Genomic DNA, 14018 nt, shown 5'->3' on the forward strand with positions numbered 1-14018 from the left:
TAAATTCAGACCATAAACTAAAAGTGTGAATGCACTGATCAAACCCACCACGTTACAAATCACTTTATTTTGACATGCGGTCAAATTGACATTTACATAATTTTCATAAAGTTTGTCTTCCTTTGAATCTGTTTTATGAAAGCCTGAATATTTAAATAAACAAAACCTCTAACCTTCTTCATCTCCTGGTAGAACAGACAACTTTAATTCATTTTGGGATCTGAAAACAGATCTGAACAAGCAGATCATTAACTAAGGCCTGTAGATGCTATTATTTAAGCTGCATATATTCAGTCACTAAACAAGAATTTTATCGAGTTCCTATAAAAGCTTCATTAGGAATAATTTGGTCTGAGATCATCTGGATACAAACCAGCACTTTGATATGATGGTTGTCACTACAGATGCACCAGTCTTAGTGCTAAAGGCCTATTCTGACTGACGACATTAAACCATTTCTTTGACATTTTTGGACAAATTAAAAATGTGATTGTTCATAATAAAATATACACAGTAAAAAAAAAAAAGATTTGACATTTTTTACAAAACATCAGCCTTATTCAACACAAATAACAAATCTCCTTGAAGTTACTGGACTGAAGAATAGTGACTTTTGTCTTTATAAACCAGAATACAGCTCCGTAACATTTTACTTTGCACAACTCAAAACACAAGAGCCTTTTGTGAAAGGAAATAAATCACAATACAAATTGCAGCTTTGCACAATGTATAACTAAACAGTGAGAGCAGATTCTGTGTGTTTGAAAGATTGTTATTACAGCTTACCTTGACTTGAACTTTTCCAGCAGGCCATAAAAGTTTCTAAATTCAGTATCTTTCATGACTGAGGGTAAACGCCCAAGAGCAAAATATTTAATGTCTTTTTAAAATGCAGCCTTTATGAATAGTGGATATTTTCTACAGAGCATACTTTTCTTTATAGCAGTTTATTATACTTTCACTGAACAAAAAAGTTCACTGTGAATTTGTGTCAAGATACTTCAACATAAATCAGACAGAAACTGGAAGGAGGGAAGAATAAAAAGATGGATAAACAGATAGATGAATGGATGAATGATGATGGATGGATAAATGGTTGGGGGAATGGAAAGATGGGTGACAGATAGCTGGACAATGGGCTTGATGATGGATGGATGAATGGGTGATTGGGCGGATGGATAGATGGATGACGGCTAGATAGGATGATGAATGGATGATGGACAGATGAACTTCTAGCATTAACAGTAAACACACCGTTGATTTTAAAAATAGCTAAATTAATATTTTGGGTTAACTTGGAGTGTCCAACAGGCCACTCACTGGTAAAATCACTGGTAGAGCTGGTCAAGTTGAAAACCAGTCGGTTTTGATCCCCAGCTTGTTGCTTGGTGGAAGGGAGTGGTGGCCTAGTTGAGAGCAGGGCATTTGTGTCGTGGAGAGGCCACAAGTACCCTGGTTTGAATCCCACAACTTACCACTCTGGCTCCCAGAGGAAGACCCTTAACCCTTGAATGCTCCCTGGATGCCGCACAATGGCAGCCCACTGCTCCCAAAGAGATGGGCTAAATGCAGAGGATAATTTCTTCACTGTGAGATCAATAAAGTCTAAATTATTATTATTATCATCAATATTTCCTTGCCCCTTCAATAGTTGTTATATTCCAAAACAAAACTAAGGCATTCAAGAACATAATGAGTTCAATTAATTGCTAAATAATGCAACAACCTATTAAAAACGTACTTTCTAAATACCTCAAAAAATGTTATATGTTCTCCTCTACTTATAGAAGCCTCTTCAAGATGAATTAAAATATTTCATAGGGTCTCACAGGTAAACACATTGCTAATCGTTTTGATAGGTAATAGATCAATTTTCCACCAGAAACCAGTGCAGTGCAGAAGCTAAGCACAATAGTGCGTTTTTCAGTGAGGATAAAAAGCCAAAGCTTTCCTTGGAAGAGAATAATCTCAGCATGTGTATCTGTGTACTGTGGATTGGTCGCAATACTCAGGGCCACTGTTTAGCAGTTCAAGAGCGGTGCTTATAGCCCGGGGCGTGCGCAGGGGCCAAAAGGGTTTGCTGGCACACAATAAAAAAAATCTCAACACACACATATATACACAAAGACACACTGAGTGAGAACAAAAAAAAAAAAAAAAGAGCTCATAAAGACACTGAGATATCTGCACACACAAACACACACGCAGCCCTCCGGTCCTGATCAATACATGACAAGAGTAAATCTCCTCCGGACGTCAGGCAGTCCAATCAAAGGGCTCGGTTTTCTTATAGGGGATCACAAGAGCCAGGGGGAGACAAACAATGATGTGAATCCTCAACAACAATGCAATGGCCTCAGCAGCTCTGGGTTAAGGGAATAGAGGAGACAAGTAACAAAGGTATGACATGTATTTCTGTACAGAACAGCTGTCATTTTAGGGCTGCAGTGCATGAAGGTTATTGTAGACCCAAAACTATTCATACCCCTGGCAGGTTTTGTTCGAAGATCATCTCCATTCAAACAAGAAGTTTGTTTCTAATAGGAAATGAGACCAGCATCTCTCAAAGGACAGCGAAACAAAAAGAGTCTGACTTTTTAAATAAATAACTTATTGTGTTTTTATTTTTATTTCATTAGAGAATGCCATGTTGACATTAGTTCACTTTCTTCTTGCACTGGTATTTTGATTATCTTTAGTGATGAGCTCCAAGTCATTAAAGTTGAAGGGTCTCTTTACCATTACCCTAATGTTTTGCTTCTTCCATAGATTCTCTATTTGATTCATGGCGGGACTCCAAAACGTTAATATTACATCCAATCAGAAGACACCTGGTGGTAAAATTTTACTTTAAACATTAATCTACCAGGGAATAAATACCTCTTGGCTTAACCATATGTTTGATGTCTATGCCACATTTTGCTAAATATTGGCCAAAATATTACATTATGTCCTTAATCTGAGAAATTTCTCAAATATAAAAATCATATAAAGATAAATCAACATCAATAACTTCCTGACGTTTGGCCTGTGCATTCTGTCCATTATCTGCCTGTTACCTGATGTATTTGTGAGCACAAAACCTCTACCATTGTTATCTATCTGCCAGCTATTTTCTCCTCAGACAGACAGGTGTGAGCTGAACTCAGGTGATGGACAGTCTTTATCACTTTCAGGCAAACTGACACAAACACAACAGTGGGTGATGAATTAGGCCCAGAGAAAGAGAAGGAAGATGTTCCAGAAGGTTAAATAGGATTTTCTCGATGGTAGTCTGCTTCAGTTTATAGTTGAAACCAGATACTAGCACTGTAAAAAACACACAATCTTCCCTCTGACTGTCTGACGCTTAACTAGATTCAACATTTCCTTTTTTAGATCACATAGAATGATCTAAATTGTTTCCATTTTCAAATGCCTGAAACCACAAGCCAACTCTCAGGGTTTCATACATTCCCTCAGTTTTCAGCAGAATCGCCTTGCTTAAAAATTTTTTGGTATCCTTCCATAATCTCCACACAAAAATGTTTTAGATAATGTCCTTTCGAGACGCCATGTTTGCAAAGTACACCAGTCCCTCCTGCAAAATGATGCTGCCACCCCCACCCATACTTTATAATTTCATAAAGATGATTATTATGGCCAACCTGTTCAACTTTAGGTTTATGAGCCCAGAGGACAGGTCCTCACACATTAAGGTCTTTGTCCAGGAGTGCATTTGCAAACTGTAATCAGCTTTTTTTTTGCAGCTTTTAGAGTAACTGCTTCTTCCTCTGTGAGTGGCCATTCAGCCCATGTCGGTACTGGGCTCGTTTTACTGTGGATGATGACACTCTCTTACAGTCCTTAGCCAGCATCCTTACAAGATATTTTGTTTTTAATATGCACACTTTGCATCCATAGACCTTCGTCTAGATATACAACCCAAGCACAGAAATGTTAATGTATGTGGACATCTGACTCTAAAGGAAGTATTACAAGATTCTCTAAAATAAATTATTTCTCTCAGAGTTCTGGCATTTGGCAAATAGAGGTAGATCTGGTGACCCAAACTGACATAAAACAGAAAAGGTTGAGTCTGATTTACTCTCAATCTGAGAGAAAAAAGTTAGCTTATGTGTCACCTTATACGGAGTATGTAAATATCTGGTTTCAACGTTTCATAAGAAAAATAATCCGTCTACCAGCTGAAACACTGCAGTTGTGGTGACTAGAGGCTAAATACAGTAACACACCAAAATTATATGTCAAAGAACTTTGTACAGTAGGATGAGATATTTCATTTCCATTTTGCATTCTAGGACTTCTTCCAGTTGGAAATTATGAGAACACACAACTGTGCAGCCAGACTTAGTTATTTTGTAAAGTGGTCTCAATCAATAGTTGTCTAGACTGTATGAAGGTCTGTGTGTTTTTAATGGGACTAGTTGACTTTAGCACAGTATGTTTTTCCTGAATCAGTCACGAATAAAAGGTCTGCTAATTCAAATTGATTTCCCAGGGTTGTGACTTCATACGACAGATAGCTTAGCCAAGAAGCAATTCTAACCCCGGTTTGCTAGGCACAAGGACTCAACTAGCTCATATTACTTTACTTACATCTGAAAAATACCATAAATGACACAGTTCGCAGAAACAGATATTTTAGCACCAAGCTGCTTCCTTAAGAACTATTAGGATGTCATACAGGAATCCGTGAAGATTGTTTCCAAGGCATGAGTTTCATATAATCTGCTGTGGATACTTTATTTAGGCCTTACAATTGTTTCTACTCCACGTTTCTACTTTCCTGCTTCCTTTAAAAAACACACTGCACAAAATGCTGTTCTACGCAGGTACAGGGACTTAAAAAATAACTATAAATCAAGACCATTGTACATGAAATATCCCTGCTCTAATAAAATGACCAGTAAATATTTGATTATTTAATGCAGTCAGCAGACGGGTAAAACCAGGACTTTACATTAGTCCCTTTCAGATCATCCTTTCAATCTACATGACTTCTTCATGCTTCGTGATCAGCAGAACTGCGTACTGTGATTGAAAAGCTGACTGGGGAGGGGAAAACATATAAAATAGTGCAGTAAATGACTGGTTATCCAAAATGTTCTCAAATGCTTTGAAATGGAAACCAAAACCAGAAAGCTGGGGAGGTAAAAGGAGGACTACCGTTCAAATGGATCAAAAACAATCTAAACTATCAAAGACTCAGCCAATGATCAATCAAGTGTTTATAGATGATCTACATGAAGCCAAGCGATCAGCTGGAAGCCTGTCTAAAGTCTGATTAAACATAACGAGACACTGAGAAGGTTACAGTTCAACAAAGACCACATTAAAGAGAAATGGAAAAACATTTTAATGACAGTAAGCTGCAAGTGAGCAGCATCTTGGTTCCAGAGTTCCAGATTAACATTAAGTAGTGACCAGGTTAATCCCTTGACCTTAATCCAACAGAAAATGTGTGTGACATGACATCCAACATGCTGCCTCTGCAGCAAAACTAAGAAATGCATAGGAACTGTGGGATTTAGTCTACTGTAATTGTCTAGGACATAATTACCAGTTCACAGGTACCAGAAGTTGACTCCATGTAAGACAAATGGAAACATTGTTAATACAGCTAAATATTAGTCTAGTTATTTACTGGAAAGTAAAATATTCATTTGTTTTTTGTAGTTTTAGGTTATTAAATGTTTGAATCCATAAAGGAAATGCAGATGTATTTCTGCCTAATATTGTTTTTCCCCTTAAGTTCTGTAGAGAAATAAATTTGACAAAAATGTCTTCATGTTTGAAATTTATAGACTGTATTTCCAATGCATTTGCATTTATAAAAACAAAACCTTTTATACAAATTCTGAGCATTAATCACGTATTTAAACACAGTTATTTTAAAGACAGCTGTGTTTACACCTAAAGTCAGCTTAGAAGCACGAGTCCAGGGGAAGGTTCAGAAAGTTTCAGAATTTGACTGAGAATCCTAAGCTGCAACTGAGTTGTCCAGAAGTACCAGTTCTGATCAAAGACAAAAGAAGAAGTCAAATTACAAAGTTTCCCCAACATGTAATCTGTAACTGCTTAGGGGCTGTAAAGTTAATCTGTCATAAATCATTCCTCTCGCTGACGACAGAGGTCAAAAACACTTTGAATGTCCGGTAAACAAAATCACAAACAGTCCTTTTGAAAAAAATTCAATAAATATTCATGCACTCTGCAGCCAAACTAAACCCCAGATTAAAAGACTTTGTGAATAAATGTGTGCAGCTGATAATTATAAATTATGTAAACCTTAAACATCAGTAATACAAAAACACACAATGCGAAAACACCAAAGAGCAGATTTCAATCAAATCCAACATGACACTAAAGTGAAGATGATGCAGTTCATGACTGAATCAGTTTGGGATAAATATTCTGAGCAGCATCCAGTTCAACAGAGCTCCAGTTCTGATGGAGTCCGTTGGTCTGAGTCCGAGCTGCTCAGACAGGCCCGTCATACTTTTTTCATCCAACATCATATTTTAGTGGTGAAATAACAGCTCATCAGTACCACTTTGTAGTTTCTGGCTACGTTGTTGCTATCACAGCACTGCATGTGTCAAACAAAGTCAACCTTTGCCTAATTACTTCTAAAACAGAATCATTATAAAGCAGAGGTGAAAAGCACCACACAGGTGGACTCTGCTGTACCTTGATGAAACAGTGAAGCTGCTCCAGCTGGGAGCACGCCTGGCCCAGTTGTCTCTGAACCCTGTCCAGAGTCTGGGAGCTCTGCTGGGTCAGCCGCTCCATTTGCTCAGTGGCAGTCTGTTCCAGGGCAGCCAAGGCCTGCTCACTGACTCCAACACGGGCCTGGAGGGCATGGATCCGCTGCTCCTGAAAGGAAGAATAAGGAGGACACCGAGAGGAAGAAAATGATCCTCATTTATTTTAGAAAAGCCACAGAATACAAAAGTATCCTGAAAACATTTGTGATCAAGGCTTCAATAAAAATAGTGATCTATAAAAAGGCAGTCCAACTATTATCAGAAAATCTCTACATAAAAATGCATTAAATTTACTGAATCATGCCTGTGTGTGCTTTAAAAGTGTGTATAATTATTACACTTTCTATACTCAGCTTCAATAAAACCACTGAGTTAAACCTAACAGTCAGGAGATGTGATTTACAGTTAACATATATGGGTACAGTAGAGTAAGCACAATAACACAGAGAAATGAAATACATCAGCCAGATAATAAACAGAATCAGCTTTTTTTCCCCAAACAGCTGATATCTACACAAACTGTACTCCACTGAAAACTGCAAATATTCTCTGATGACTGATAAGCAGCTGTTTCATTGTTTCTAACCTTTTTCTCTACGTCCTCTTTCAATTTTGCACAGGATGCCTCATACTGGCTTTTCTCTGTTGTTGCAACATTTAACCTCCTCTTCAGGGAATCAATCAGTGCCTTCCTGTTGGAGGCCTCCTCCGACAGCGTTTTTACCTGTACGGCCAGAGAGCACAGAGCAAATGTGAGGAGGACAAGTTTAACATAGGGGCAACAGGAGAGCAGTCTCAGAACGTTACAATATGCAGAATATCATTCAAAAGTATTCCAACTTTTTATGTTTTTCTTACTTTATTGGAATTTTATGTGATAGAGCAACAACAACAAGGTAGTTTATAACTGTGACGTTTAAGGAAGAGGATACCTGCTAGTCCAAATGAAAATCTGAAAAGTGCTGTATGCATTTTTCAGCACTGTACTTTCAGACCCCTAAACAGAATCCCCTGCAACCAGTTTCCTGCACAGATAACACTTCTCTGAAGGCCTCAGAGGTTCTTTAGAGAACATCAGGGAACAAACAGCATTATGAAGACCAAGGAACACAACGGACAGGTCAGGCAAGAAGTTCTGGAGAAGTTTAAAGCAGAGGTAGGTTCTAACAGAGCTCTCTTCAATCCATCATCTGAACATGGAGAGAGGATGGACCAACTGAAGAGCTAACAAGACATGGAAGTCCACCTGAACTGATAGGCAGGCAAGGAGATCATAAAATCAGAGAAACAACCAAGAGCCCCATGGTAACTTTGGAGCAGCTGCTGAGATCCACAGCTCAGGTGGGATAATCTGTTGACAGTAAAGTATCAGTTGTGGACGTCACAAATCTGGTCTTTATGAAAGAGAGGCAAGAAGAAAACTATTTTTCATAGAAAGACATAAAAAACCAAGCAGGGGTGATAGCAACATGTAGATGAAGGTGCTGGAGTAGGAAAGCTGGTCAGAGTTGATGCAGAGGACGAAGGTGCTAAATCCAGGACAATCTTGGTAGAAAACCTGCTAGAGGCCCTGAGGTGGAGGTTCACCTTCCAGCAGGTAAACGATTCCTAAACCTACAGCCGGAGGTGCAACTGAATGGTTTAGATCCTTGGTTCTCAAACGTTTTATAACAAGTACCACTTTAGTAAATGCCAAGATTTTCCAAGTACCACAGACACTATAAAAGTGTGGGAAAAAAGGACTTGGACGTTTGCAGTTTGTGGTGTAATATATATATATATATATATGATAATATATATATATATTATATAATATATATATATATATGAATGGAGTTTGCATGTTCTCCCCGTGCATGTGTGGGTTCTCACTGGGTACTCCGGCTTCCTCCCACAGTCCAAAAACATGCCTGTTAGGTTAATTGGTTAATCTAAATTGCCCTTAGGTGTATGAATGAGTGTGTGTACAGGTCCTTCTCAAAATATTAGCATATTGTGATAAAGTTCATTATTTTCCATAATGTAATGATGAAAATTTAACATTCACATATTTTAGATTCATTGCACACTAACTGAAATATTTCAGGTCTTTTATTGTCTTAATACGGATGATTTTGGCATACAGCTCATGAAAACCCAAAATTCCTATCTCACAAAATTAGCATATTTCATCCGACCAATAAAAGAAAAGTGTTTTTAATACAAAAAACGTCAACCTTCAAATAATCATGTACAGTTATGCACTCAATACTTGGTCGGGAATCCTTTGACAGAAATGACTGCTTCAATGCGGCGTGGCATGGAGGCAATCAGCCTGTGGCACTGCTGAGGTCTTATGGAGGCCCAGGATGCTTCGATAGCGGCCTTTAGCTCATCCAGAGTGTTGGGTCTTGAGTCTCTCAACGTTCTCTTCACAATATCCCACAGATTCTCTATGGGGTTCAGGTCAGGAGAGTTGGCAGGCCAATTGAGCACAGTGATACCATGGTCAGTAAACCATTTACCAGTGGTTTTGGCACTGTGAGCAGGTGCCAGGTCGTGCTGAAAAATGAAATCTTCATCTCCATAAAGCTTTTCAGCAGATGGAAGCATGAAGTGCTCCAAAATCTCCTGATAGCTAGCTGCATTGACCCTGCCCTTGATAAAACACAGTGGACCAACACCAGCAGCTGACACGGCACCCCACACCATCACTGACTGTGGGTACTTGACACTGGACTTCTGGCATTTTGGCATTTCCTTCTCCCCAGTCTTCCTCCAGACTCTGGCACCTTGATTTCCGAATGACATGCAGAATTTGCTTTCATCCAAAAAAAGTACTTTGGACCACTGAGCAACAGTCCAGTGCTGCTTCTCTGTAGCCCAGGTCAGGCGCTTCTGCGGCTGTTTCTGGTTCAAAAGTGGCTTGACCTGGGGAATGCGGCACCTGTAGCCCATTTCCTGCACACGCCTGTGCACGGTGGCTCTGGATGTTTCTACTCCAGACTCAGTCCACTGCTTCCGCAGGTCCCCCAAGGTCTGGAATCGGCCCTTCTCCACAATCTTCCTCAGGGTCTGGTCACCTCTTCTTGTTGTGCAGCGTTTTCTGCCAAACTTTTTCCTTCCCACAGACTTCCCACTGAGGTGCCTTGATACAGCACTCTGGGAACAGCCTATTCGTTCAGAAATGTCTTTCTGTGTCTTACCCTCTTGCTTGAGGGTGTCAATAGTGGCCTTCTGGACAGCAGTCAGGTCGGCAGTCTTACCCATGATTGGGGTTTTGAGTGATGAACCAGGCTGGGAGTTTTAAAGGCCTCAGGAATCTTTTGCAGGTGTTTAGAGTTAACTCGTTGATTCAGATGATTAGGTTCATCGCTCGTTTAGAGACCCTTTTAATGATATGCTAATTTTGTGAGATAGGAATTTTGGGTTTTCATGAGCTGTATGCCAAAATCATCTGTATTAAGACAATAAAAGACCTGAAATATTTCAGTTAGTGTGCAATGAATCTAAAATATATGAATGTTAAATTTTCATCATGACATTATGGAAAATAATGAACTTTATCACAATATGCTAATATTTTGAGAAGGACCTGTATGGTTGTTTGTGTGTTGCCCTGCGATGGACTGGCGACCTGTCCAGGGTGTACCCTGCCTCTCGCCCATAGACTGCTGGAGATAGGCACCAGCTCCCCCGCGACCCACTATGGAATAAGCGGTAGAAAATGACTGACTGACTGATATATTATATAATATAATATAATATATGTATGCATATATATATATATATATATACACTGCTCAAAAAAATAAAGGGAACACTTAAACAACACAATATAACTCCAAGTAAATCAAACTTCTGTGAAATCAAACTGTCCACTTAGGAAGCAACACTGATTGACAATCAATTTCACATGTTGTTCAAATGGAAAAGACAACAGGAGGAAATCTTTGGTGATTATCAAGACACTCAATAAAGGAGTGGTTCTACAGGTGGGGACCACAGACCACTTCTCAGTACCGATGTTTTCTGGCTGATGTTTTGGTCACTTTTGAATGTTGGTGGTGTTTTCACACTCGTGGTAGCATGAGACGGACTCTACAACCCACACAAGTGGCTCAGGTAGTGCAGCTCATCCAGCACATCAATGTGAGCTGTGGAAAGAAGGTTTGCTGTGTCTGTCAGCGTAGTGTCCAGAGCCTGGAGGCGCTACCAGGAGACAGGCCAGTACACCAGGAGACGTGGAGGAGGCCGTAGGAGGGCAACAACCCAGCAGCAGGACCGCTACCTCCACCTTTGTGCAAGGAGGAACAGGAGGAGCACTGCCAGAGCCCTGCAAAATGACCTCCAGCAGGCCACAAATGTGCATGTGTCTGCACAAACGGTTAGAAACCGACTCCATGAGGATGGTATGAGGGCCCGACATCCACAAATGGGGGTTGTGCTCACAGACAACATCGTGCAGGACGCTTGGCATTTGCCAGAGAACACCAGGATTGGCAAATTCGCCACTGGCGCCCTGTGCTCTTCACAGATGAAAGCAGGTTCACACTGAGCACATGAGACAGACGTGACAGAGTCTGGAGACACCGTGGAGAGAGATCTGCTGCCTGCAACATCCTTCAGCATGACCGGTTTGGCAGTGGGTCAGTAATGGTGTGGGGCAGCATTTCTTTGGAGGGCAGCATGTGCTCTCCAGAGGTAGCCTGACTGCTATTAGGTACAGAGATGAGATCCTCAGACCCCTTGTGAGACCATATGCTGGTGTGGTTGGTCCTGGGTTCCTCCTAATCCAGGACAATGCTAGACCTCATGTGCCTGGAGTGTGTCAGCAGTTCCTGCAAGATGAAGACATTGAAGCTATGGACTGACCCGCCCGTTCCCCAGACCTGAATCCGATTGATTACATCTGGGACATCATGTCTCGCTCCATCCACCAACGTCACGTTGCTCCACAGACTGTCCAGGAGTTGACGGATGCTTTAGTCCAGGTCTGGGAGGAGATCCCTCAGGAGACCATCCACCGTCTCATCAGGAGCATGCCCAGGCGTTGTAGGGAGGTCATACAGACACGTGGAGGTCACACACAATACTGAGCCTCATTTTAGCTTGTTTTAAGGACATTACATCAAAGTTGGATCAGCCTCTAGTGTGTTTTTCCACTTTAATTTTGTGTGTGACTCCAAATCCAGGCCTCCATTGGTTAATAAATTTGATTTCCATTGATGATTTTTGTCTGATTTTGTTGTCAGCACATTCAACTTTGTACAGAACAAAGTATTCAATGAGAATATTTCAATCATTCAGATCTAGCAGTGTATATTGATATAGATATATATATCTATATCTTTATATATAGATATATATATCTATATCTTTATATATAGATATATATATCTATATCTTTATATATAGATATATATATCTATATCTTTATATATAGATATATATATATACACATCAAAGGGGTATGAATACATTTGCAATGCACAGTACAAACTGACACACAAAACAGGACTCGAGAAAAAACTGATGGAAGAAATGGATAAGATATAGAGAGGAAGTCAGTGACACCTAGGGCTGGAAGATAATGTACGCAGACATTTATGAGATCAAGTCAAAGCATGTATGTTGTTATTTACTGTTGTTTTTGTATCGACTGAAAGACAAGAATAAAGTTAAAAAGACAAGAGAGTCCTGCTGCCACCTTGAATCTGTGACTAGTTCGACCAGTATATAAGTTACACTAAGATGGCAAAGAGACAGCCCAGGCCTGGTCTCAAAGTGTTTCACCCTAATAAGACAATGGCGTATAGTAATAGGTTGTAATGATTTGTGCCTACCTTCTTCTCGAGCTCTTCCACCTGAGCCCGGTAACTTTTCTCCATTTCCTGCAGGAACTTCAACCTAGTCCTCAGGTCCTCCACCAACTGCCTCTTCATGGCAACGTCTCGCTCGGTGTGGCTCGTCCTTAAAGAAGATGCCAAAACATGTTATGCCCGTGCTGGTATGGTCTCAATGGCAGCATCTAAACTAATGACAGAGAAACAGACACACACACTCAGAGCCAGACACACACTCAGAGCTGGCAGGCTCTGTCCCAACACGCAGCATCAGGCATGACAGCTCATTATGACAACTAAATACACTGGCATGCTGCTTGGGTAAGTGGAGGGGCGTAAAATAGGGATGCATGTATAATTCTTTCTGGCATATATTAGAACAAATGCTCTGGCAGGGAGCGCCGTTTTAAGTGTGACTGGGGAGTCCTCTTTGACAAACGGCGCTTCGAATCAGCAGTGACACGGCAAGAGAGACTCTAATGCAACATTTAAATGTTTATCGTTTTAAAGCTCAGTCACATAAATACATCAACAGGGAGGCTTTCTGCAGAGGCGACTGTTTATAAAGGAGACATCCACTAAAATGCTGCTTGTTTGAGAGGGGTTCCCTTAAGAGAAACAATGTCTCTCTGTTGTAAACTGTTTATATCTGTTGAAAACATGCAGCACGTGTCACTTCCGATTTCAATAATCTTCTCTATTTACAAACTTAATATTCCCGATTTCTGCAGAGGGGTCTTCTTTTAAGTGGTCTGAGTGTGTTAGCATGTTTTATTCTGTTTCCATAAAAGGCAGATATAAGGCATGTTCATGGTTGTCTATACCTCAGGGAGCTGGAACAAATAGAATAAAGATCATAAGGATGCAGTTAATTAAGTGGATTCATTCTAATTTCAAAGATGTAGTGGCTTCTCTTAGCGTGCACACACACACCCAGCATGTTGTATGTGCTTTAAATAAACACATGACGCAACGCTACGGCAAATGCCTCCATGTGAGCAAATGTCCCCGTCTCTCTAGGTGGATGAGCGGTGGAGGGTGGGCTGGTTAAATAAGTGTGAGCTTGTCCTATTGGAGTGACATTAAATTAAATGAGAGGGGAGTCTGGCCTGGGGACTTTGGGGGGGGAGTAGAGCTGGATGTTTACCCCACGGATTTGGCCATTAATGAGAAAACCCATATTGAACCTTTCAGATGGCTGCCTGGTGTTGACTTAAAGACGAAGAGCAGCCATAAGAGTCCCCTACAGCTCCCTCTGCTCCACTGCTAATGGCAATTAGATGGACAACATTTATTTTAGATGTTCTTTTTCTCCCACACCCCAAAAAGAATAAAGGATAAAAAAGAATGAGCGATATGTGGAACTTCTGCCGGAGCGTATGATCACTATTTATGAGCGTTAGTGGAAAAGAAGACAAGCACT

At 40.4% G+C, this 14018-nt stretch overlaps 1 protein-coding gene across 5 annotated transcripts in view; it reads right to left on the bottom strand.

Annotated features, from left to right (window-relative positions):
• Window positions 1-14018, bottom strand: part of cntln (centlein, centrosomal protein) — a 138616-nt gene that overhangs the window by 33323 nt on the left and 91275 nt on the right. For all 5 annotated transcript variants that reach the window (XR_007038359.1, XM_047366182.1, XM_047366185.1 and 2 more), the window contains 3 exons: window positions 12596-12722; window positions 7357-7494; window positions 6694-6879 (listed from right to left, as the gene is read on the bottom strand). Coding sequence is in view for 4 of the 5 variants with exons in the window: in XM_047366182.1 (XP_047222138.1) it covers window positions 6694-6879; window positions 7357-7494; window positions 12596-12722 (451 nt within the window). In the remaining variant the exon portion in view is untranslated. The remainder of the gene's footprint in view (window positions 1-6693; window positions 6880-7356; window positions 7495-12595; window positions 12723-14018) is intronic.

This window comes from Girardinichthys multiradiatus, chromosome 5 (assembly GCF_021462225.1).
Source record: "Girardinichthys multiradiatus isolate DD_20200921_A chromosome 5, DD_fGirMul_XY1, whole genome shotgun sequence".
Taxonomy (NCBI): domain Eukaryota; kingdom Metazoa; phylum Chordata; class Actinopteri; order Cyprinodontiformes; family Goodeidae; genus Girardinichthys; species Girardinichthys multiradiatus.